Source organism: Aethalodelphis obliquidens, unplaced genomic scaffold (assembly GCF_003676395.1).
Source record: "Aethalodelphis obliquidens isolate GAN/ISIS:26980383/991018 unplaced genomic scaffold, ASM367639v1 scaffold11, whole genome shotgun sequence".
NCBI classification, from domain to species: domain Eukaryota; kingdom Metazoa; phylum Chordata; class Mammalia; order Artiodactyla; family Delphinidae; genus Aethalodelphis; species Aethalodelphis obliquidens.
Window position 1 is genome coordinate 1,640,741 of NW_020837955.1, and position 27,597 is coordinate 1,668,337.

At 37.5% G+C, this 27,597-nt stretch overlaps 1 protein-coding gene across 1 annotated transcript; it reads right to left on the reverse strand.

Moving 5' to 3' along the window:
- Window positions 1–17,997: 17,997 nt before the first annotated feature.
- ZNF485 (zinc finger protein 485) lies at window positions 17,998–27,388 on the reverse strand (the record flags this gene model as incomplete). Its single annotated transcript, XM_027113067.1, is given in 11 exon segments — window positions 17,998–18,418; window positions 18,421–18,499; window positions 18,501–18,757; window positions 18,760–18,841; window positions 18,843–19,037; window positions 19,039–19,175; window positions 23,979–24,028; window positions 24,030–24,069; window positions 24,545–24,671; window positions 26,870–26,956; window positions 27,356–27,388. Coding segments are annotated over 11 exon segments (1,428 nt in total), but the record flags the coding sequence as incomplete, so codon positions are not given.
- Between the last annotated feature and the right edge of the window lie 209 nt (window positions 27,389–27,597).

The window sequence follows — 27,597 nt, forward strand, 5'->3', positions numbered from 1 at the left end:
AGCAATGTACAGATTCAATGCAATCCCTATCAAAATTCCAATGGCATTTTTCACAAAAATAGTACAAACAATCCTAAAATCTATATTGAACCACAAAAGACCCCAATTGGCCAAAGCAATCTTGAGAAGAACACCAAAGCTAGAGGCACCACATTCTCTGATTTCAAACTATATTTTAAAGCTATAGTAATCAATGATATAGATAAAAAATACTATACAATAAAAACAGACACATCAATCAATGGAACAGAATAGAGAATCCAGAAATAAATCCACACATGTGGTCAACTAATTTATGACAAAGGAGCCAGGAATAACATACAATGGGGATAAGAAAGTCTATTCAATAAATGCTGCTGGCAAACTGGACAACCACATGCAAAACAATAAAACTGGACCACTAGATTATACCACTCACAAAAATTTAATTCAAAATAGATGAAAGAATTGAACTTAAGACCTGAAATTATAAAATTCCTAGAAGAAAACATAGGTGGTAAGCTCCTGACATTGGTCCTGGGGATGATTTTTTTGGATCTGACACCAAAAACAAAGGCAACGAAAGCAAAAATAAACAAGTGGGACTACATCAAAATAAAAAGTTTCTGCAGAGCAAAGGAAACCATCAACAAAGTGAAAAGTCAACCTACTGAACAGGAAAAAATATTTTCAAACTATTTATCTGATAAGGGGTTAACATCCAAAATATATAAAGAACTCTTAAAAATAAATAAATAAATAAAAGAACTCTTACAACTCAACAGCAAAAAAAAAAAAATCCAACTTAAAAATGGGCAAAGGGGGCTTCCCTGGTGGCACAGTGGTTGAGAGTCCCCCTGCCGATGCAGGGGACGCGGGTTCATGACCCAGTCTGGGAAGATCCCACATGCCGCGGAGCAGCTAGGCCTGTGAGCCATGGCCGCTGAGCCTGCACGTCCGGAGCCTGTGCTCTGCAACAGGAGAGGCCACAACAGTGAGAGGCCCGTGCACCGCAAAAAAACAAAAAAAAAAACAAAAAAAAAACAATAAAAATGGGCAAAGGATCTGAATAGACATTTTTCCAGAAGACATAAAGATGGCCAGCTGGAACATGAAAAGGTGTTCAACATCACTAATCATCAGGGAAATGCAAATCAAAACCACAATGAGATATCACTTCATGCCTCTTAGAATGGCTATTATCAAAAAGGCAGGAAATAACAAGTGTTGGCAAGCATGTGGAGAAAAGGGAACCCTCATACATTGTTTGGTGGGAATGTAAATTGGTGCAACCACTATGGAAAACAGTATGGAGATTCCTCAAAAAAATAAGGATGGAACTACCATATGACCCAGCTATTCCACATTTGTTTATTCATCCAAAGAATATGAAAACACTAATTCAAAAAGATATATGCACCCCTATGTTCATCACAGCATTATATTACAATAGCCAAGATATGGTAAAAACCTAAGTTCCATCAACAGATGAATGGATGAAGATGTGGTATATATAAACAATGGAATACTATTCAGTCATTTAAAAAAAGATGAAATCTTGCGATTTGCAACATGGATGGACCTTGAGAGTATTATGCTAGGTGAAATAAGCCAGATGGAGTAAGACAAACACTGTATAATTTCACTCATATTATGGAATGTAGAAAATGAACAAACAAACAAAAGGAACAAACCAAACCAAACAAAAACAAACATATAGATGCCAAGAACAAAGTAGTGGTTATCAGAGGGGAAGGAATGGGAGGAGAGGGCTAAACGGGTAAGGGAGGGGCAACTTGATGATGACAGATGGAAACTAAATTTTTGGTGGTGAGCATGCTGCAATGTATACAGGTGTGGAAATGTAATGTTGTATACATGAAACATACAGTGTTATAAACAAATATTACCTAAAAGAAATATATTTTTTCTCGAGAAAATCAGGTAAATATGAGTAAGAACTGGGTACTAAAAGATGCTAAAGTGTGAAGAAAATAGAAATAGAATTACCGTACAACCAAGTAACTCCACTTCTGGATATTTAACCAAGAAAAACAAAAACACTTACTTGAAAAGATATATGCATTCCTATGTTCATTGCAGCAGTATTTAAAATAGCCAAAATATGGAAACAACTTAAGTGTCCATTAATAGATGGATGGATAAAGTGGATGGATAAAGAAGATGTGATACACACACACATATACACAATGGAATATTATTCAGCCATAAAAAGGAAACACAACTTGACATTTGTGACAACATGGATGAACCTAAAGAGTATTATGCTAAATAAAACAAGTCAGATAGAAAAAAAAATTACCAAATGATTTCACGTATATATGGCATCTAAAACACAAAATAAATGAACAAACAAAACAAAACAGAAACAAACAAAAAAAAAACTTGTGGTTGCCAGAGGGGAGAAAATTGGGGAGTGAGCAAAATAGATGAAGGGGATTGAGGGGTACAAACTTCCAGTTATAAAATAAATAAGCCATGGGAATGTAATGTACAGCACAGGGAATATAGTCAATAATATTGTATAAACTTGTATACCTACAGATGATAATTAAACTTATCGTAATGATCAATCAAAATGTTTCTACACAACTAGGGCACCTACCAGGCGCTGGTGGGGGCCCTTAGACACATAAAGGGACAGGAGGAACCCCCAAGTGATCAACTAGGACATGGGGGGAGGAAGGGGGAAGAGGAAATGGAGGCCAGACAGGATGGGTGCCCTTGAGGGGCGGCTGGGGGAGAGGAGGCATTCCCACGCTAGGGAGGGGCCCACCCATGGTGAAAAGATCAGCGGGAATGAAGAGAGACCCTCGGGGGATAGGAGGATCTGGAACGGGCCAGCATTTCCCAGCACCTTCCGGCAGCACCAAGCCTAGGCCCTACCCACCCTGCCTAAGCTCCGCCCCCCACAGCCAAGGCCTCTTCTGCCTTTCATTTTTTTTTGCTGTTGTGGTTCAGTTTTACCTTGTTATTTCATTTATATTTTTACTTTTTCTCATAAATATTTTGTATTTCTAACTTTACTTTTTATTCTTTGTTATTATTCTGCTCCTTTTTGTTTGTTCCCTCCCTTTTTTTTCCACACCATGTGGCTTGCAGGATCTTGGCTCCCAGGCCAGGGGTCAAGTCTGAGCTCCTGTGGTGGAAGTGTTGAGTCCAAACCGCTGGGCTAACAGAGAATCTCAGACCCCAGGGAATATTAATCGGAGTGAGGTCTCCCAGGGGTCCTCATCTCAGCACCAAGACCCAGGTTTACCTAACTGCCTGCAAACTCCAGTGCTGGATGCCTCAGGCCAAACAACCTCTAAGACAGGAACACAGACCCATCCATTAAAAAAAAAAAACTAAGATGACAAAAAAATGTTACAGATGAAGGCACAAGGTAAAAACCTATAAGGCCAAAGAAATGAAGAAGAAATAGGCAACCTACCTGAAAACGAATTCAGAGTAATGATAGTAAAGATGATCCAAAATCTCAGAAATAAAATGGAGGCACGGAGGGAGAAAATACAAGAAATGTTTGAGAAAGACCTAGAAGAACTAAAGAACAAACACTAATGAACAACACAAAAACTGAATGAAAAATACTCTAGAAGTAATCAATACCAGACTAACTGAGGCAGAAGAACGAATAAGTGAGCTGGAAGACAGAATGGTGGAAATAACTGCCGAGGAGCAGAATTAAGAAAAAAGAATGAAAAGAATTGAGGACAGTCCCAGAGACCTCTGGGACAACACTAAACTTACAAACGTTCAAATTATAGGGGTCACAAAAGAAAAGAAAGAGAAAGGACCTGAAAAAATATTTGAAGAGATTATAGTCAAAAACTTCCCTATCATGGGAAAGGAAACAGCCACCCAAGTCCAGGAATCGCAGAGTCCCATACAGGATAAACCCTAGGAGAAACACACCAAGACACATATTAATCAAACTAACAAATTTAAATTCAAAGGAAAAATATTAAAAGCAGCAAGGAAAAAGTGACAAATAAGATACAAGGGGATCCCCATAAGTTTAACAGCTGATCTTTAAGCAGAAACTCTGCAGGACAGAAGGGAGTGCAGGATATATTTAAAGTGATGAAAGGGAAAAACCTACAACCAAGATTACTCTATCCAGTAAGGATCTCATTCAGACTTGACGAAGAAATACAGACAAGCAAAAGCTAAGAGAATTCAGCACCACCAACTCAGCCTTACAACAAATGCTAAAGGAACTTCTCTAGGCAGGAAACACGAGAAGAAAAAGACCCAAAAAAACAAACCTAAAACAATTATGAAAATGGTAACAGGAACATACATATCGATAATCTCCTTGAATGTAAATAGATTAAATGCTCCAGGCAAAAGACACAGACTGGCTGAATGGATACAAAAACAAGACCCATATATATGCTGTCTACAAGAGACCCACTTCAGACTTAGGGACACATACAGACTGAAAGTGAGGAGATGGAAAAAGATATTCCATACAAATGGAAATCAAAAGAAAGCTGGAGTAGCAATACTCATATCAGATAAAATAGACTTTAAAATAAAGAATGTTACAGGAGACAAGGATACTACATAATGATCAAGGGATCAATCCAAAAAAGAAGATATAACTATTATAAATACTCAGGCACCCAACATAGGAGTACCTCAATATATAAGGCAAACGCTAGCAGGCATAAAAGGGGAAATCAACAGTAACACAATAATAGTGGGGGAGGGATTAACACCCCACTTACACCAATGGACAGATCATCAAGACAGAAAATAAATAAGGAAATACAAGCTTTAAATGAGACAATAGGCCACATAGACTTAATTGATATTAATAGGACATTCCACCTGAAAGTGGCAGAATACACTTTCTTCCCAAGTGCACACAGAACTATCTCCAAGATAGATCACATTTTGGGGCACAAATCAAGCACTGGAAAATTTAAGAAAAGTGAAATCATATCAACCATCTTTTCCGACCACAATGCTATGAGATTTGAAATCAATTACAGGAAAAAAAAAAACCTGTAAAAACACAAACACATGGAGGCTAAACAGTGCTGTGCTAAATAACCAAGAGATAACTGAAGAAATCAGAGGAAATAAAAAATACGTAGAAACAAATGACAATGAAAACACGATGACCCAAAACCTATGGGACACAGCAAAAGCAGTTCTAAGAGGGAAGTTTAGGGCAATTCAATCTCACCTCAAGAAACAAAAAAAATCTCAAATAAAAAATCTAACCTTACACCTAAAGCAACTAGAGAAAGAACAAAGAAACCCCAAAGTTAGTAGAAGGAAAGAAATCATAAAGATCAGAGCAGAAATAAATGAACTACAAACAAAGAAAACAACAGCAAAGATCAATAAAACTAAAAGTTGGTTCTTTGAGAAGATAAACAAAATTGATAAACCTTTAGCCAGACTCATCAAGAAAAAAAAGGGAGAGGACTGAAATCGGTAAAATTAGAAATGAAAAAGGAGAAATTACAACTGACACCACAGAAATACAAAGCATCATAAGAGGCTACTACAAGCAACTATATGCCAATAAAATGCACAACGTGGAAGAAATGGACAAATTCTTGCAAAGGTACAACCGTCCAAGACTGAACCAGGAAGAAATAGAAAATATAAGCAGTCCACTCACAAGTAATGAAATTGAAACTGAAATTAAAATTCTTCCAACAAACAAAAGTCCAGGACCAGATGGCTTCAGAGGTGAATTCTTTTTTTAAAAATTTATTTTATTCATTCATTTTTTGGGGCTGCATTGAGTCTTCGTTGCTGTGTGCAGGCTTTCTCTAGTTGAGGCAAGCAGGGGCTACTCTTCATTGCGGCGTGCGGGCTTCTCACTGTGGTGGCTTCTCTTGTTACGGAGCACAGGCTCTAGGCACGCGGGCTTCAGTAGTTGTGGCACACGGGATCAGTAGTTGTAGCTCACAGGCTCTAGAGCACAGGGTTAGTAGTTGTGGCGCATGGGCTTAGCTGATCCACGGAATGTGAGATCTTCCCAGACCAGGGCTTGAACCCATTTTCCCTGCATTGGCAGGCAGACTCTTAACCATTGCACCACCAGGGAAGCCCCAGAGGCAAATTCTATCAAACATCTAGAGAAGAGCTAACACCCATCCTTCTCAAACGCTTCCAAAAAATTTCAGATGGTGGAACACTCCCAAACTCGTTCTATGAGGCCACCATCACCCTGATACCAAAACCAGACAAAGATATCACCAAAAAAAGAAAATTTCTGACCATTATCACTGATGAACATAGACTCAAAAATCCTCAACAAAATACTAGCAAACAGAATCCAACACACGGATCATACACCATGATCATGTGGGATTGATCCCAGGGATACAAGGATTCTTCAATATACGCTAATCAATCAATGTGATATACCATATTAACAAATTAAAAACTAAAAACCGGGACTTCCCTGGTGGTCCAGTGGTTAAGACTCCACACTCCCAATGCAGGGGGCCCAGGTTTGACCCCTGGTCAGGGAACTAAATCCCATATGCCCCAACTAAAACCCCAAGCAGCCAAATAAAAAATAAAATATTAAAAAAAATAAATATAAAAAATAAAAACCATATGATCATCTCAATAGATGCAGAAAAAGCTTTTGACAAACTTCAACACCCATTTATGATAAAAACTCTCCAGAAAGGGGGCATAAAGGGAACCTACCTCAACATAATAAAGGCCATATATGACAAACCCACAGCAAACATCATTCTCAATTCTCAGTGAAAAAGTTAAAGCATTTCCACTAAGATCAGGAACAAGACAAGGATGTCCACTCTTGCCACTATTATTCAACGTAGTTTTGGAAGTCCTAGCCATGGCAATCAGAGAAGAAAAAGAAATAAAAAGAATACAAATTGGAAAAGAAGTAAAACTGTCACTGTTTGCAGATGACGTGACACTATACATAGAAAATACTAAAGATGACACCAAAAAACTACTAGAGCTAATCAATGAATTTGGTAAAGTTGCAGGGTACAAAATTAATACCCAAAAATCTCTTGCACTGGGACCTCCCTGGAGAGTCCAGCGGTTAAGAATCCACCATCCAATGCAGGGGACATGGGTTCAATCCCTGGTTGGGGAACTAAGATCCCACATGCCACAGGGCACCTAAGCCTGCACGCTGCAACTACTGAGCCAGAGTGCCTCAATTAGAGAGCCCGTGTGCTGTAAATTACTGAACCCATGTGCTCTGGAGCCTGTGCACCACAAGAAAGAAGCCTGCACACTGCAACAAAGAGCCCGTGTGCCACAATAAAGAGCCTGCACACTGCAACTAAGACCCGACACAGCCAAAAATAAATAAATAAATATTAAAGAAAAGAAATCTCTTCCGTTCCTACACACTAACAACAATAGATCAGAAACAGAAATTAAGGAAACAATCCCATTATCCATTGCAACAAAAAGAATAAAATACCTATGAATAACTCTGCCTAAGGAGGCAAAAGACCTGTACACAGAAAACTATAAAACACTGATGAAAGAAATCAAAGATGACACAAACAGATTTAGAGATATACCATGTTCTTGGAATGGAATAGTCAATACTGTGAAAATGACTATACTACCCAAAGCAATCTACAGATTCAATGCAGTCCCTATCAAATTACCAATGGCATTTTTCACAAAATTAGAACAAAAAATTTTACAATTTGTATGGAAACACAAAAGACCCCGAATAGCCAAAGCAATCTTGAGAAAGAAAAATGGAGCTGGAGCCTCCCCAACTTCGGACTATACCACAAAGCTACAGCAATCAAGACAGTATGGTACTGATACAAAAAAAGAAATATAGATCAATGGTACAGGATAGAAAGCCCAGAGATAAACCCACGCACCTATGATCAATGGAGAAAAGGCAGTCTCTTCAATAAGTGGTGCTGGGAAAACTGGACAACTACATGTAAAAGAATGAAATTAGAACACTCCCTAACACCATACACAAAAATGAACTCAAAATGGATTAAAGACGTAAATGTAAGACCAGATACTATAAAACTCTTAGAGGAAAACATAGAAAGAAAGCTCTTTGACAGAAATCACAGCAACATCTTTTTTGACCCACCTCCTAGGGTAATGGAAATAAAAATAAATGGGACCTAATGAAACTTAAAAGCTTTTACACAGCAAAAGAAACCATAAACAAGACAAAAAAACAACCCTCAGAATGGGAGAAAATATTTGCAAACAAAGCAATGGACACAGGATTAATCTCCAAAATATACAAGCAGCTCATGCAGCTCAATATCAAAAAAAACAAACAACACAATCAAAAAATGGGTGGAAGACTTAAATAGACATTTCTCCAAAGAAGACACACAGATGGCCAACAAACACATGAAAAGATGCTCAACATCACTAATTATTAGAGAAATGCAAGTCAAAACTACAATGAGGTATCACCTCACACCAGTTAGAATGGGCTTCATCAGAAACTCTACAAACAACAAATGTTGGAGAGGGTGTGGAGAAAAGTGAACCCTCTTGCACTGTTGGTGGGAATGTAAACTGATACAGCCACTATGGAGAACAGTATGGAGGTTCCTTAAAAAACTAAAAATAGAATTACCATATGATCCAGCAATCCCATTACTGGGCATATACCCAGAGAAAACTACAATTCAAAAAGACACATGTACCCCAATGTTCACTGCAGCACTATTTACAGTAGCCAGGTCATGGAAGCAACCTAAATGCCTGTCGACAGACAGACGAATGGATAAAGAAGATGTGGTACATATATACAATGGAATATTACTCAGCTATAAAAAGGAACAAAATTGGGTCATTTGTTGAGACATGGATGAATCAAGAGACTGTCATAGAGAGTGAAGTAAGTCAGAAAGAGAAAAACAAATATTGTATATTAACGCATATATGTGGAACCTAGAAAAATGGTACAGATGAACCAGTCTGCAGGGCAGAAATTGAGACCCAGATATAGAGAACAAATGTATGGACACCAAGGGGGGAAAGCCGCGGGGGGGTGTGGGTGGTGGTGTGATGAATTGGACGATTGGGATTGACATGTATACACTGATGTGGATAAAATTGATGACTAATAAGAACCTGCTGTATAAAAAAATATAGAAAAACCTTATTTATTAGAAAAAAAGAATTGTAATTCAGGATCTGCAACCATGGCAAGCCATGTGCAAAAAAAAATACATACATATATATGTATATACATATATATATATATATCTCAACTCTATAATGAGGTATCTCAAGATTATATTTCTAATCAGGACATTTCCACTGAACTCCCATGACAGTCACCTTATCTCTCCACCAATAATCCCTAGAAACTGCTGATCTGTTCTTCATTCCTATAGTTTGCTTTTTTGAGAATGTCATATAAATGGAATCCTGCAGTATATAACCTTTCCACAGTGGCTTCTTTCATCCAATATAATGCCTTCGAGATTCTCCCAAGCTGCTGTGTGGATCAACAATTCCTTCCTTTTTATTTATTTTCTAATATTTATTTGGTTGTGCCAGGTATTAGTTGTGGCATGCAAACTCTTAGTTGCTGCATGCATGTGGGATCTAGTTCCCTGACCAGGGATCAAACCCAGGCCCCCTGCATTGGGAGTGGGGAGTCTCAAGCACCACACCAGCAGGGAAGTCCCCTAGTTTCTTCCTTTTTAATGTACTTTCATATTGCATGGATTTACCAGTTTATAATTCACCTGTTGAAGGACATCTGGATTGTTTCCAGTTTTTTTACTACTATAAGTAAAGCTGCTAATACTGTTGCACAGGTTTTTATGTAAGTATAAATTTCTTTTTTCTAAGGCAGATACATAGGACTGGGGTTGCCATGCTTAACTTTATAAGAAAAATTTTTATATGTTACATTTTTATTGGAGTATAGTTTCCTTACAATATTGTGTTAGTTTATACTGTACAGCAAAGTCAATCAGCTATACGTATACATACATGCCCTCTTTTTTGGACTTCCTTCTCATTTAGGTCACCACAGAGCACTGACTAGAGTTCCCTATGCTATACAGTAGGTTCTCATTAGTTATCTATTTTATATATAGTATCAATAGTGTATATATGTCAATCCCAATCTCCCCATTCATTCCACCCCCTTTTATCCCCCTTGGTATCCATACCTACGTTCTCTACGTCTGTGTCTCTATTTCTGCTTTGTAAATAAGATTGTCTATACCAAATTTTTCAGATTCCACATATATGTGTTAATATACAATATCTGTTTTTCTCTTTCTGACTAATTGACAAATCATTTTCCAGAGTGACCATATCATCCTGCATTCCTATCAGCACCATAAGAGAGTTGCGGTTTCTCTGTATTCTCATCAGCACCTGGTATCATTAGCATATTTTTTATTTTGATTGTTCTACTAATTGTGTAGCGCTTTCGTTATTTTAATTTCCATTTCCCTAATGGCTAATAACATTGAACAACTTTTCATGTACATGCTTACTATCTTTATATTCTCTTTGGTAAAAGCTCCTCTGTATGAACATCTTTTACCCATTTTTAAATTGGGTTGCTTGGGTTTCATTTTGTTTTGTTCAGTTTGGGGTTTTTTGTTTGTTTGGGGGGGTTTCTGTTTTGGTTTTGGTTTGGGTTTTTTTTTTTTTTTTTTTTTTGGCCATGCCACGCAGCTTGCAGGATCTTAAGGTTCCTCGACCAGGAATTGAACCTGTGCTGTTTGGCAGTGAAAGCACAGGGTCCTAACCACTGGACCCCCAGGGAATTACCTTGTTTTCTTCAGCTTTAAAATTCATTTTATATTCTGCATATAAGACCTTTAGCAGATATGTGATCTTCTCCCATCTGTACGTTGTCTTTTCATTTTTCTTGTCTAGAGCAAAAGTTGTTAACTTGGATGAAGTGCAATTTATAAATTTTTTTCTTGCATGGATTGTGCTTTTGGTGTCATGTCTAAGAAGTCTTTACCTAACCCAAAATCATGAAGATTTTCTCCTATACTTCCAGAAGTTTTATAGTTTTGTGCTTTACATTCAGATCCATAATCCTTTCCAATTTATGTTTAAGATGTGAGGTTTAGGTCAAGGATTTTTTTTTTAATTAAATGTCCAACGGCTCCAATATCTATTATTGAAAGGGCTATGCTTTCTGTAATGAATTGCTTTCGCACCTTTGTAAAAAAGAAATTAATCGGGGCTTTCCTGGTGGCACAGTGGTTGAGAGTCCGCCTGCCGATGCAGGGGACACGGGTTCGTGCTCCGGTTCAGGAAGATCCCACATGCCACGGAGCGGCTGGGCCCGTGAGCCATGGCTGCTGAGCCTGCGCGTCCGGAGCCTGTGCTCCGCAACGGGAGAGGCCACAACAGTGAGAGGCCCGTGTACCGCAAAAAAAAAAAAGAAAAAGAAAGAAAGAAATCGGCTGTATTTGTGTGGATCTATTTCTAGGTTCTCTGTTCCACTGATCTCTGTTTCTGTGTCTTCACCACACAGTCTTAATTACTGCATCTTTAGAGTAACTCTTAAGTTGTATAATGTAAGTACTCCAAGTTTCTTCTTCTTGTTGTTCTTTTTTTTTTGAAAACTGTTTTAACTATTCTTAGTTACTTTGCCCTTTCATGTAAATTTTAGGATCAACTTATCTACATCTACAAAACAAGCCTGCTAGAACTTTTTTTTTTTTTTTTGTATTTTGTTAAACCTATAGATCAGTTTCTGAAGAACTGACATCTTGATTATGTTGACTGTTCCCATCCACGACCATTTATTTAGGTCTTCTTTCAATTCTTTCATCAGCATTTTGTAGTTCTCAGTGTACAGACCCTGTACATCTTTTTTAGATTTATACTTAAGAATTTTTTATTAATTTTTATTGGAGTATGGTTGCTTTACAATGTCGGGTTAGCCTGAACTACACAACAAAATGAATCAGCCATACACGTACAGATATCCCCTCCCTATACTTAAGAATTTTTTTAAGCTGTTGTATATTGTATTTTAAGTTCAGCTTTCAACTACATATTGCTAGTATACAGAAACTGAGATGATCTTTGTGTGTTGACTTTGTATCCTATAACCTTGTTAAACTCACTTATTAATTTCCAGCAATTATTTTGTTTTTTTCTTTTGTTTTTGTAGATTCCTTAGGATTTTCTACATATTCAATCATATCACCTGCAAATAGGGACAGTTACATTCCTTCCTTTCCAATTTCCTTTTCTTGCTTTGTTGGACTGGTTAAAACTGCCAGTACTATGTTGATTACCTGTGGTGAGAGCAGACATCCTTACCTTGTTTCAATCTTAGAAGGAAAGAATTAATTCTTTCACCATTAAGTATGATGCCAACTCTAGGGAGTTTGTAGTTGCCCTTTATTACCTTGAGACAGTTCCCTTCTCTTCCGAGTTTTCTGAAAACTTTTGTTATGACTGGATGTTATATTGTCAAGTGCTTTTTCTGCATCAATTGGTGTGATCACGTGTTTCTTGTTCTTCAACCTTTAATCTTCTTTAATGTAGATTACATTGTCTGATTTTCAAATCTGGAACCAGCCTTAAATTCTTCAGATAAACCCCACTTGGTCACAGTGTATTATTCTTTCTATATTCCTCTGGATTTGATTTGCTAATATTTGAGAATAGTTTGCTTCTATGCTCATGAGAAATATTGGTCAGTTTTATTTTATTGTCCTGTCTTGTCTTAATTTGGATAAATGCCACACTTTTAAAATAGAAAAACCTTTGAAAAATCCAGATTTTAAAAATCCAATAATTACTATTACCATTTTGTAAGATTTTATTATTTTTCATATGCTAAATTAGGTTACCTCAAGAAGACAAGCCAGTACCCAGGCTATGTTCATGGTGCTTGACCACTTGCTTCCACTGAACTGTGTACATGATGTAGGTAATGGTAGAGCATGCTCTTCTGAAACTTTTAACCAACTCAGATACATTTTACATATTCATATGCACACACGTTATACATACATATATGTATGTGTGAATATATGTATATATATTTATATTTATATAAATATATATATACACACACACACACACACACCAAAAAAAAAAAAAAAAGACAATAATTATCCCTAACATGGTACCAGCTAACATTTACCTTAGGCTTACTATGAACCTGGCATTCAGTTAAGCATTTTAAAAGTTTCTCCTTTAAGCTAAGCCAAGAAAGGTGTTTTGTTTTCTTTTGTTTTACCTACACAAGGTAGATACTTTGATAGGCTACATAACTTGAAATGGTCTTACAAAGTAAACAGAAGTGAGCTACATTTTGCACCCTGACTTCAAAGCTTATGTTCCTAATTGCTGTCACACAGCTTTTAGATACTATTCTGTAATCTACTTTTTTTCACTCAACATATCTACTCCATCTTTTTTACTGGCTGTATCATATTCCAGTGGTTAACTGTATTTTCCAATATGGGCACAATGTCTCTCTTCTAACGTGCTCTTCTTGCAATGTGATTCTAACACTCCTCCCATGACGAAGTGTGGTTTGTGTTCCCTCCCCCTTTGAATTTGGGTCAGTTTGACTACAGAGGAAGTAACAGTTATTTCAAGGTTAGTTCACAACAGATAATATTGGTTCTCTGCCTGATTCCCTTGGAATACTCTCTTGGAATCTTGGCCACCATGCCGTGAGGAAGCTCAAGCAGCCACATGAAAAGACCATGTGTAGGCATTCCTGCAAACAGCCTTAGCTGAGATCCCAGCCAATAGCATCTACCACCAAATTTGTGAAAACGTCTTGATATCACTATCAACCAATTAAAAATATTATGTGAACCCCAAATGGGTCACAGGTGTAACTTTAAATTTTCTAGCAGCCACATTAAAATCAATTTAAGTAATGTAAATATATTTAACCCAACATATCCAAAATATATATAAATATATATATTTATATGAATAAATTTGACATGTAATCAATCATTTAAAAATTGAGATATTAGTTTCTCTTTGTCATACTAAGTCTTTGAAATCTGGTATATGTTTTACAGTTACAGCACTTCTCAATTCAGACTAGCCTCTTTTCAGCTGCTCAATAGCCACTTCAGGCTACTGTGCTGTGGCTGCTTCAGATTATTCCACCAACTGTCAATTCCCAACAGAGACACAATCATAGAGTTATAAAGTTGTTCCTGCTATACTCTTTCTGAATTCTTTCCCCTGCACACATACACACACACACCATGCAGAATGTGGGATCTTAATTCCCCAACCAGGGATAAAATCGTACATTGGAAGGCAGAGTCTTAATCACTGGACCGCTGGGAAACAACCTTTCTGAGTTCTTGATCCACAAAATCTATGGGCCTAACAAAATGATAACTAAGTTTGGGGTTATTATGCATCAATAGTAACTAGGATACCAGGCTATGAAAATCCTATAAACATTTCCCTACTTGGCTGTTTTTTCCATCTCTTTCCAGGATTTTATTACAAACAATGCTATGATGAGCAATACAATCTCTTTAAGTTAATCTAATTATTTCCTTAAATAGTTTGAGAGTGGTTTTTCTGGGTCAATGAGAATATATATTTAGTAGACTTTCATTCATATTGTGAAACTGGTATCCAAAGATTAACCAGTTTTCACACTAACAATAATGCACATATGCCCAACTGTGCTTCTTCTGATTTATTTTGGCCCTTTTCTAGGTTCTTGAGTTGAATGTTTAGTTCCGTTCTTTTCTATTCCTCTATAATATTGCTTTATTTTATATTTTAAACTACCAGTGATATATTTTTATTGTAAAAGATCCAAGTAATGTGTAAACAATATAAAAGGGGTACCATTATTGAACGATTTGGCTTTCTTTCCCCCACTTAATGTCTTAAACGTCTTTCCCTGTTGGTTCATAAAGTTTAACTCATTAAATGTTAATTGATTAATTAAATGACTGCATGACAGCCCAAAGAATGTATGGGCTGTATTTCAAACATTGCCCTGGTGATAAGACACTTCAGTGACTTCAACTTTTCATTACTATAATTATCTAAAGACCATTTTACTATTTATACAATTTTAGAAATAGAAACGTTAGGTCAAAGAGTAAAAGCTTTTTAAAACTTGGTGGATATAGTAAAATTTATGCTTCTCACCATCACACTGTTAATTCAGAATTCTTTCAACATGTTAAGTGTGCCTATTTTCTTGCACCTTCAAAAGCACCAAAGGGACTTCCCTGGTGGAGAATCTGCCTTCCAATGAGGGTTCAATGCCTGGCTGGGAAACTAAGTCCACATGCCATGGGGTTACTGAGGCCATGCCTCTAGAGAGCCCATGTGATGCAAATTATAGAGCCCATGCACTCTGGAGCCCATGGACCACAACTAGAGAGAGAAAACCTGCACTCCACAACTAGAGAGACGCCCACACGCCACAATGAAAGATCCCACATGCTACAACAAAGACCCAACACAGCCAAAAAAAAATTTTTTTAAAGAAGCACCAAATATCTTATTAATTTTTGCCCAATAGGCAAAAAAAAAATGTGATCATTTTAATTCACATCTCTCTAAAGCCAGTCATCTCTTTTTAAATTTGACCATTTGGGGGTTGTTTTTGACAACTGTACAATCATACTCCACACAACTTCTCCCCTGAGGTTTTTATATTTTTCTTATGGATTTTTAAGAACTCTTTAGATATTCTAAGTATTATTTGTTACACACAATGGTGGTAATATTGTCTCCAAGTCTGGTTCTTTGTATTTTAACACTGTGAAGCCACTGGTCATACAAATTTTTTTAATATTTATGTGTTTTTTATGGATTCTGAAGTTTCTGATTTAGAAAGACAACTATGTTAAATGATAGAAGATACATGAATGTATGCTTGATTAAATATTTCAAAAAACACAGCCAAAGTCAAAATTTCACTTCATCAAATCAATATCACAGTCTTCTCAAAGATAACAACTGTTTTGGCCTTTATTTTTCCCGATCTCTTTCTATATATATATGTGTGTGTGTGTGTGTGTGTGTGAGCGCGTGAGCACACGCATGTGCACACATGTATATATTAACAAAAAATAGCTTCATTTTTTAAAATATAAATAAGACCATAATATATAAAAGCAACTTGCTTTTTTTAAAGTTTATTTACAACGTTGTGTTAGTTTCAGGTGTACAACAATGTGATTCAGTCATCATATAAATACATGTTCTTCTTCAGATTCTTTTCCATTATAAGTTATTAAAAGATATTGAATACAGTTCACTGTGCTGTACAGTAGATCCTTGTTGTTTTATCTATTTTATATATAGTAGTGTGTACCTGCTAATCCCAAATTCCCAATTTATTTCCCCCCCATCCCCACCTCAGCTATCCCCTTTGGTAACCATAGGTTTGTTTCCTATGCCTGTGAGTCTGTTTCTGTTTTGTAAATAAGTTCATTTGTATCATTCTTTTAGATTCCACAAATAAGTGATATCATATATTTGTCTTTCTCTTACTTCACTAAATATGATAATCTCTAGGTCCATCCATGTTGCTGTAAATGGCATTATTTCATTCTTTTTTATGGCTGGGTAATATTCCATCATATATATGTGTATCTATATACCACCTCTTCTTTATCCATTCATCTGTCAGTGGACACAAGTGGCTTCCATGTCTTGGCTATTGTAAATAATGCTGCAATGAACATTAGGGTGCATGTATCTTTTTAAATTAGGGACTGCTGGATCATATGGTATCTGTTTTTAGTTTTTAAGGAGCCTCCATACTGCTCTCCATAGTGACTGTATCAATTTACCTTCCCACCAACAGTGTAGGAGGGTTCCCTTTTCTCCACACCCTCTCCAGCATTTATTGTAGACTTCTTGATCATGGCCACTCTGACCGGTGTGAGGAGATACCTCATTGCAGTTTTGATTTGCATTTCTCTAATAATTAGCAATCCTGAGCATCTTTTCATGTGCCTATTGGCCATCTGAACATCTTCTCTGGAGAAATGTCTATTTAGGTTTTCTGCCCATTTTTTGATTGGGATTTCATTTTTATTCTTTTTAATTGAGCTGTATGAGCCGTTTGTATATTATGGAAATTAAGCCCTTCTCAGTCACATTGTTTGCAAATATTTTCTCCTGGTCCACAGGTTGTCTTTTTGTTTCGTTTATGGTTTCCTTTGCTATGCAAAGTTTGATTAGGTCCCATTTGTTTGTTTTTGCTTTTATTTCTTTTTCCTCGGGAGACTGACCTAAGAAAACACTGCTATGACTTTATGTCAGAGAATGTTTTGCCTATGCTCTCTTCTAGGAGTTATATGGTGTCTTACATTTAAGTCTTTAAGCCATTTTGAATTTATTTTTGTGTACGGTGTGAGGGCATGTTCTAACTTCATTGATTTATTACATGCAGCTGTCCAGCTTTCCCAACACCACTTGCTGAAGAGACTATCTTTTCTCCATTGTATATTCTCACCTCCTTTGTCGAAGATTAATTGCCCATAGGTGTTTGGGTTTATTTCTGGGCTCTCTATTCTGTTCCATTGAGCTACGTGTCTGTTTTTGTGCCAATACAATGCTGTTTTGATTACTGTAGCTTTGTAGTATTGTCTGAAGTCTGGGAGAGTTAGGCCTCTAGCTTTGTTCTTTTTTCTCAGGATTGCTTTCACAATTCTGGGTCTTTTGTGGTTCCCTGTAAATTTTAGGATTATCTGTTCTAGCTCTGTGAAAAATGTCATGGGTAATCTGATAGAGATCACATTAAATCTGTAGATTGCTTTGGGTAGTATGGCCATTTTTACAATATTAATTCTTTGCAATTTGCTTTTTTACCTTATCAAGGTATCATGGAGCTATATCTATGGTTGTATATAGAGCTCTACCTCATTCTTTTCACTTGCTACATAGTAGCATTTAGGTTCTTGCTGCATTTAAGTTCTTCAAATATTTCGCTAGTACAAACCATACTACAATGAACATCCTCACAAGTGAGAAGTTTTCCAGGATAGAGGGTCACAGAATATATTCATTAAGTGTATAATTTATTGAATGTCTCCTCCTTGATGGTCAAAAAGGAATAAACTATCTCTGCATGATTTACCAAACTAACTACATTTGATGGCTCTTTCTTTGTTATGAATTTTCTTATGTTGTTTGAGGCTTGAATTCTAAGGAAAAGCCTTCCCACATTCATTACATTCATAAGGTTTTTCTCCTGTATGGATTTTCTGATGTTCAGCAAGGCCAGAGCTATGCCTGAAGGATTTCCCACATTTCTTACAGCAATAGGGCTTTTCTCCAGTAAGAATTCTCTGATGTTCAGTAAGGGCTGAGCTCTTGCTAAAGGCTTTCCCACGGTCATTACACTGATGTAATGGGGTTTATTGATGGGGTTTATTTCCACTATGAGTTTTCTGATGTCCAGCAAAGGATGAGCTATACCTGATTTTCCACATTTACTACAGAGATAAGGTTTCTCTCCTGTATGCATTCTTTGACGACTAACATGACTTGAGCTTTTCCTAAATAAAGCATTTTCCACATTCATTACACTGATACTGTTTCTCACCAGTATGTATTCTCTGATGTTACAAGACAGCTGAGTTATCCCTGAAAGTTTTCCCACGTTCATTACATTTAAATGGCTTCTCTCCACTATGTATTTTCACATAATGAGCAAGGCCTGAATTCTGAGCAAAGGCTTTCCCACAGTCATTATATTTGTAGGGTTTCTAACCAGTATGAAGTCTCTGGTGACTTAAAAGAACAGAATTATTTCTGAAAATTTTCCACATTCATTGCATTTATGGAGTTTCTCTCTAGAATGAATTTTCTGACGATTAACAAATGTTGACTGCTTCTTGAGAAAATTTTCCACATTTAACACATCTGAAACATTTCTTGCCTATGTAAATTTTATGATGATTTAAAAGGGATGAGCTGCTCATAAAGGCTATCCCACATTCTTTACATTTATGGGGTTTCTCAGCAGTACGATTTCTCTGGTGGCTAATAAAGGAGGAATTATATTTGAAGACTTTCCCACATTCCTTGCATTTATAGTGTCTTCTCTATGCAACTTCTGCCTTCCCAATCCAGGCCTCTTTCCATCATGACACTTTTTGTTTGTTCTCCCAAATCAGATCTCTCAGAAGTATTTTGCTGCAGGGCTGACATCTTTGTTTCAAATATGTACTCCTGAACTGAAAAAAATTTTTTTAATTCAAATGTTCTCTATGTTGAAATACTGAAAATGAGAGCTGCACATGGATAAGAATAACATTCTATTCTATACAACTAAAGGTTATGTAAAATTAATTCATCCCACTTGTGATTCTTGCTAAGAAAAGATGGCAAGACTAAAGATGGGAGAAGTAAATAGGATCTAAGGAAACAGAAGTTATAAATATTGTGTTTAAAGAATGCAAGGAGCATCTAATAAGTTGGTAAGTTAGGAAGGTAACACAGGCAACACCAAAAAAGAAAAAAAGATAAAAATTTGAGGATAAACACAACTTTGGGGAGAAAACCAAGTATCACAAAGCAAGCCAGGATTACTAGGACAGACTCCTATAGGGAGGTACATTTGAGAACATTGTAATATAACACTGTACATCTCCAAGAATTTGAGAATAACATTCCTCTGTGAGAATTTAGCAGAGAACCAACATTTAATGGCTCAGAGATAAAGATATACACACACACACATACACATATATTTTTATTTTTATATACATTTATATTTATTAGCCTGAAGAGAAATTCCATTCATCAGATACTAGAGCTAAGACTTATTTTTTAAATGCAAAATTGGAGGTGAAGTCTGGTAATAAACAGCCCAGATCCTTCAAATGGCCTTTGATGGGATATGTATTTAATGTGTAATGATTAAGCTAGAGAAAATTTCAAGATTCTGATTGTAAAGGTAAGTGGAAGCAAATCAGTCATATGAAGAGAAAGGCACTCTTATGGACTCATGTTCTGTGACAAAGGTAACTTTGCAGAGCAGCAGTGAAAAGGAGACTACACTGGCATATTGGGGGGAGGGAGGAGTAAACATGAACCCTATCTCATACCATGCACAAAAATCAATTCTAACAGGATGGCAAATCTAAATGTAAAAGACAATCAATAAAGCTTCTAAAAGTTAACACAGAAGAGTATCTTTATAAACTTGAGGAAAGGAAAGATTTATTAAACAGCACACAAAACACAATGACAAGAAAGGAAAAGATTAATAAAATAGAGCTCATTAAAATTAAAACCCCTATTCATCAAAAGGCCACTGTTAGTGAAAAGCATATATATAACATATACAACATATACATATATACAACATATACAACATATATACAACATATACAACATATATAATCAACAAAGAGGTTTTTTTTAATAGACACTCCATAAAAGATGACATATAATGGCCAATAAACATTTGAAATGTCCTCCACCTCATTAGATATCAGGGATATGGATATTAAGACAAAATGAGGGACTTCCCTGGTAGCACATTGGTTAAGAATCTGCCTGTCAATGCAGGGGACACAAGTTCAAGCCCGGGTCTGGGAAGATCCCACATGCTGTGAAGCAACTAAGCCCGTGCACCACAACTACTAAGCCTGCGCTCTAGAGCCTGCGAGCCACAACTACTAAAGCCTGCGCGCCTAGAGCCCATGCTCTGCAACAAGAGAAGCCACCACAATGAGAAGCCCACGCACCGCAACAAAGAGTAGCCCCCACTCTCCACAACTAGAGAAAGCCCGTGTGCAGCAACAAAGACCCAACACAGCCATAAATAAATAAATAAATAAATAAATAAATAAAAGTAAAATAAAATTCTAAAAAAAAAGAAAGACACTATGAGATACACGATACACCCAAAGAACAATTAACTTCAAAGGACTGACAATATTAAGTGTTGACAAGGATATGGAACAGTGAGTACTCTCACACACTGATGATGGAAATATAAATAGGTACAAAACTTTGAAAAACTATTTGGCATTATGTACTAAAGTTGAATATATGCATATGCTATAAACTAGAAATCCCACCCCAAAAGAAATGTATCCACATATGAACCAAGCAATAACATATATGAAACGTTCATACCATTTGTAATTCTCAAAAGCTAGAAACATCCCAAATATCCATCCAAAATATGAGATAATGAAATACTCTATTGCAGTAGTTTTAAAAGCCTGGTCTCCAGATCAGTAACAACAGCATCAGCATCACCTAAGAACTTGTAGAGATTTTCAGTCCACATTTCAGACCTAATGAATAAAAAGTGCTGAGGGTGGGGCCTAGCAATTATGTTTAAACATGCACTCTAATGATCCACAGGAAGGACAATGCATGAAAATGAATGAATCTCACAAAAAGTTATGCATAAAAAGCCACATCAAAGAAATATACAGTTCCATTCATATAAAGTTAAAAAAACAGGCCAAAATAAATAGTGTTAGTTCAGGGGGAGGAGGAGAGTGTGGCTAATGATTGGAAGGGATCAGGTATGATTTAGTAGAGTACTGCCAGTGTTCTCTTTCTTGAGCTGAGTGCAGGTTACATGAATATTCATTTCAAAAATACCAATTTAGACCATATATATATATAAAATCTACTCTTCTATATATGTGTTAAATTTTAAAAAGGTTTCAAGAAAGAAAAAGGAAGGTTAGCTTATGACTCTTAATATTTTGATCAGAGAAATCAAAATGCAAATTGCAAAATATCTAAAAAATTATGACAATAAAAACTACAATACAACCAAAACACTGAACAAACAGAAGTTTACAGCTTTAAATATTTATATTACATAAATAAGAAGAAAATTCAATGAATTAATTAATTAATCAACTATAAAAGGTTAGAAAAAGTAAATAAACCTAAGGGAAAAAAAAGAAAAAGGAGTTAAAGATTAAAAAACAGAAAACAGTAACACTAGTAAATACATCTAAGAGTCTATAAAAAGTAAAACAAGCTAATGAAGGGGGGGAAATGGAAAAAAAAAACAAATAAATAATGTAAATCATAAGAAAGTAACCATGAATATATAGGATAAAAGTAACCATAAATGTAAAGGATATATGTAGAATCATAAAAGTCTACTTTGTTCAGTACTATACAGATAAATTTGAGAACTTTAATTACTGGATATTTTTTAGGAAAATGTAAATTACCAAAACTGTTTCAAGAGACAGCAAAAATCTAGTTGGCCAAGTTACTATATAAGAGAGAATACTGCTAAAGAATTACCCCCCAACTCCTCTCCCCTGCTCCCTACCACAAAAAACAAGTTTAAAAAAAAACAAGAAAAACAAAACAAAACAAAAAAAAACACCCAAACCTTCAGGGAACCAGTTATCATGTGAATTAAATTATAACAAAGAATGAAAATAGGAAGGATCAAAAATTTTCACAAAAATTATTACAAAATTTAAATCAAAACTCAATGAAAATGGCCCAATGAAAAAGAAAAATATAAACAAATTTCTTGTAAGTATCAATGCAAAAACTTAAATAAAACATTAGCAAAGAGTATCATCTACTGACATGTTAAAAGAATAATGTAATATGCCATGACCAAGTGGGGTTCTACTAAGAATGCCAAGTCATTAAGATAATTAAGAATAAAATGTACCATATTAACAACCAAAAGGGAAAAGACAGATGTCATCTCCATATATGTTGAAAAGGCATTTGATAAAATTCAACATCTATGCTGAATTTAAAAGAATATTTCTTAATAAAAGACGTGGATTAAATACTTCCTTGTATAATAACATATATCTATCCCAACCCAATACCAAAATTTAAACAGAAAGATTAAAGAATAAGGAAGACTGAGTTACTCTATAAAGAATCTACACAAGCATTTAGGGGGGAAATGTTCAACATAGTAAAAACAAATGGAATTACTGAAAAGCATTAAAACACACACACACACACACATACACACACACAAGTCATGGAAATGTAATGTACAGCATGGCAACTCTAGTTAATAACACTGTAGTGCATATCTGTAAGTTGCTAAGACAGTAAACCTTACAACTTCTCATCACAAGAAAAATAATTTTTGTAACTATGTATGGTGACAGATGTTAACTAGACATATTATAGTGATCATTTCCCAATATATACAAATATTAAATCATTACATTGTACAACTGAAACTAATATAATATGTCTATTATATTTCAATTTTAAAAAAGAATAGTTTAGAGGTCTAAAGGAAAAAAAAACAGTTTAAGCAAGATTATGCATCACTGTTATTTTCCATGAAACACAATTATAAAAGTTTCCCTGAAGATGATACAGGAAAAATGACAATTCACGTTTTAAAAGAAGGATACACATTTTAGGTGACAGAAATATCAATGTTTAAAGATTCAGAACTGAACAATGACATGGAGAAAGTGACATACATAAATTTATGCAAAGTATACACAGAAAAAAATGAGAACCAAGAGCAAATGATAACAGAGAAAAGAAATAAAAGAAGACCAGAGGGAAAGGGAAGAAAGTGCTTCCCTATCAGTTTCTTTGCCAAAAATAGTAATCACCTGATAGGAAAATATGCTTATAACTGGAATCTGCCACTGCCCCACTGTATGATCAGGGATATGGATATTAAAACTAGAAAGGGTTAAATAGCCATTCGTCTAGCTAACCATAGGAGAATTTGGAAAACACTGAGAATGGACAGAAGGTAGAAACAAAGTGTAGCCTGACAAGTGCCTGAAAATGGGGAGGGAAACAACACATAAAGAGACTGATTTCAGGGTGTGAAGTCAGAGGCCGGAGGCCCTTGTGAAAGGAGCAGGAGTAGAAAGAATGAGAAAAATGGCAAGTCATTTGACAAGAGGATGACGTTAAAAAGAGGCAACTAGTGTCAACTGCCACAGCCCTTCTGCATGGATGTGGACTCTCTAAGATGAGCCTTCTGACCAAGAACTCCCTCCTCACTGTTCTGCGTGCTGAGGTCCGGACTCACTCACCTGTATAAGTACCTGATGGAACCCCTTATACTTCCATCCATGGTTCTTCCATCCAACTGGGTTATTAGCTTGGGTTTGGAAGAGAGAAGCCCTGTTCACAGAGAAAGAAAAGGAACATGACTGTGGTTATGAGCACAAGGAGTTATCCCAAATCTCAGTCTCAACTTGGGGGTCTACACAGAGCATGGATATGTCAGGAAGGCCTAGAGGGTGGTATCAAGGACATCCAAATCAGTCATAGAAATGAAGGAGTGGAAGTCAGTTAGAAAACCAGGCCTCTTTGAGGACAGGAAACTCCTATTGTTGGTGGCAGATGAATGGTGACATGCAAAATTTAGAGAACTGGGCTAGACTGCACACAAAGCTGCCCATCTTAAACTCTGTACGGCTCTGACCTTTCTGAGTGAAAGGAGCATGAACTCCAGCCTCTAAGCCCACGGTAAAAACAAACAAACAAACAAAAACCTCCTGTTTTAAGAGTTTAAATACCCCCAAATCATTAACCCTGTGAAAATGCACAGTTGCCCAGCAGACCAATTTTGAGTTAAAGAGAAAAAAATCCTTACCCACAAACACCAGATTTCCATAGTTCTCCAGTATCACATCCCTGTACAGGGCCCGCTGAGCAGCATCCGGGTGTCTCCCTTCAATCTGGGTAAAGGCCACAGCCACATCCCCAAATGTCAGTGATCCCTGCAAAATCAAACCCAATTCCGTTCACCCAGGAACCGTTGACTCCCCTGCCCCTGAGGTAGGGAGCCAGGAAGGCCTCACTGGAGAAGGAAGGCAAGACATTCAAAGTCAGCTTCTGATAGTTCAGATTGTTTATGAGGAGAAAAGTGGGACACAGTTAACGAAAGGACCAGCGAGGAACGTATGTGACATCCTCGGAAAGCAGACTTGCTTCAGAGGAACGAAATATTAAAAGATAAGAGCTGCAAAGTGAAGTGCTTCGTGACCCCTCATACTTCAATCACACTGCCCTCCTCATGTTCTTCCAATACGCCTATCATGCTCGTTCCACCAGGCCTGGTATTTGCTCATCCCTCACTTAGTAGGGATGAAGTGAAATTGCTTAAATGTCACTTCGTCAGAAAGTTCTTCTTTAATCTTCTCCCATCTTCTACTACTTGCTATCCCATGACCCACTTTATCTTTTTTTTTCACAGGGTTTCTCACTGCCAGGCAGGAGAGGTTTAGATTTATGGTCAGTACACTCTATAATGAGAGCTCCAGGAGGGCAGGGACCACTTGGGTCACTGCTGTCTCCCCAGCCTAAAACACTGCCTGACACATGGGCATGTTCAAGGATGTGTCATTCAACAAATGAATAGAAACACTGAAAGACATGCAAAATGATACCGGCTTTATCCTAGAATTTACAGCGATAAATATGTATTTGTTAATTGCCATTCATAGCAATAACAACCTAATATGTACCAGGCACAGTGCTGAGCCCTAAGACATACAACATCTCTCTGTATTTCCACCAGAAATGTACAAAGTGTAAGGAACGGCACCAAGAAACGGAGGAGAGCTTAAGCAAGCTTTATTTGGGAACGCTCCCGGGTGAGGTTCACTGGTCCGAGAGAAAGGGGCCAGAGAAGTCGCGCCTGGGCGAGGGTTTGGGCAGAATTTATAGGGGAAGAAGGGAAAGGGGTGTTGTGAATCTGGGAGGGCGCAGGTTATTCCTTATTTGGTGGTCTCTTCCGGCATCGTGCACCGTTAGTCCCGCCCCTCGAAAGGGGGGAAGGCTGGGCCGGGTGGAAAGTTCCCAGGTCAGTTCCTGGAACTGGGTGGTCCGGAAAGTTTCAGTCTGATGCAACCTGTGAGTCTGATTTCGTTCCCCTGCCTCGGGCCAGTTGGCCTTAAATAAAGTATATCTATTTTACAGCTAAGAATACTAAGGCTCAGAGAGTTGAAAAAACTTGCTCAAGGTCACAGGCTGGTTGAGTACACAATATTAAAAAGGAGCTATAAAAAGTGGTAATGAAACTATGGAGCAAACTAGAAGAAATAGCTATGGCATATTAAAAGGAAAAAATGGGTAAGTCTAAAAAATACACATGCAAAGGTGTTTCAAATGAAATAATTTGATTCGCTAGGGTGATAGGAAGATGCGTAATCCTTAATTTTTAAAAATTTTTGTTACTCTTAGTTTGCATAATAAATACTCAACTATTTACTACTTCCTTCAAAATGTTCATTACCTCCTGTCAACTTCTCAAAGTCCTTCAAAACCCAGTTTTCTCCAGGATTAAGGCAAATTCCAACCTGGCATTCTAGACACTGAACGTTTCCAACTTTCTCTGGGGCTAGCTCATTCATGGTTCAGATGTAACGGCTTCACTCATGTTGCGGCGCCTTCCCCTAGTCACCCCAAACTCTCCAAATATGCAAATTTCATTTATTCTTCAGTAAGAACCGTAAAGATCACCATCACTACCACCACCCCACCCTAAAGACTCCTCTGACCCCTGAAGGTCAAGAGAGCACTACCATGGCTGTGTCATGTGTATCATTCATGATTAACGTAAAGCCTGTTACGTCTTTTTATGCTACGTGTCTGTTTTTCCATTATCTCTGAGTTAGCAATGTCTTTGAGGTAACAGCTGTACCTTATTACAAAGTACGTTTCACTTTCTAGCACTCTAGAAAGCATGGGTACCAACAATCTATTTGGTGAATGACTCTGTAATGGGTACAGAGAAGGACATGAAGGGATGACAGTGGGGAGAGGGGTCCCGTCTCTGTAGAGCTACACCACTCCAGGATTGGCTCAGGCAGCTTGGTCCATACACTGGTCAGAGCATTTTCCAAGCAAGAGGCATAAACCCAACTTCATTTTGAAACAACAGAGATTTCTCAGGAAAAGGAAAAATCAAACTTACCTGGATCTGGGTTCTTGGTAGTCTTGGGGCCGTCTGTCCCCTGAACTGTTCTCCCAGGCAAGGACAAAGAATCTTGACTACGCCAACCTGGGAAGAAGAAAGGAAATATGAGGAAGTCCCTCCATGTTCGGTACTAGCTAGAACTCGCTCTCTGCACACTGAACAAGAACAGTCTGCCACCCTCCCTACTCCCCACAAAGGTCGAGAGGTGAAGGTGGCTAAGCGCAGGAAGAAAGGGCACGGAACGCCTGCCTGGAGTCCGGCCTTGCAGCAAGCTCCAGGCCAAGCTCTGACTGTGAGTCAGTCAGGCACCTTCGCCAACACATGTGGAAAGTCTCGTCGGAGACTCAATCCCTGGGTCTCAGCGCAAGCCTTTAAACCTCCTGGGACAGCACGGTTCCTGGGGTTGGGGCCCCGCTCACATCTGCCCGCCCCTCCTAGCCCGCTCTTTCCTCAACTTGCCCCTCGGGGAAAGGAGGAACTCACCGGGTCTTTGTGCCCCAGTCCGGCGGCAGCCGTTCACGACCTAGCTGGGAGGATTGGGCCAGAAGGCTGCGCACGCTTAGGAGCCGTGACCACCCTCACTGTTCTCCTCACAGAAGAGACACAGGTGCAAACCGAGCAAGCCGGTGCCGCGCTCTACTCAAACGGAGGCGGGCAGGGCCGGAAACGGAAGTGGCCGCGGAGGCCTCTGGGAAATGTAGTCTTGGTTACAGTCCGGCGTCTTA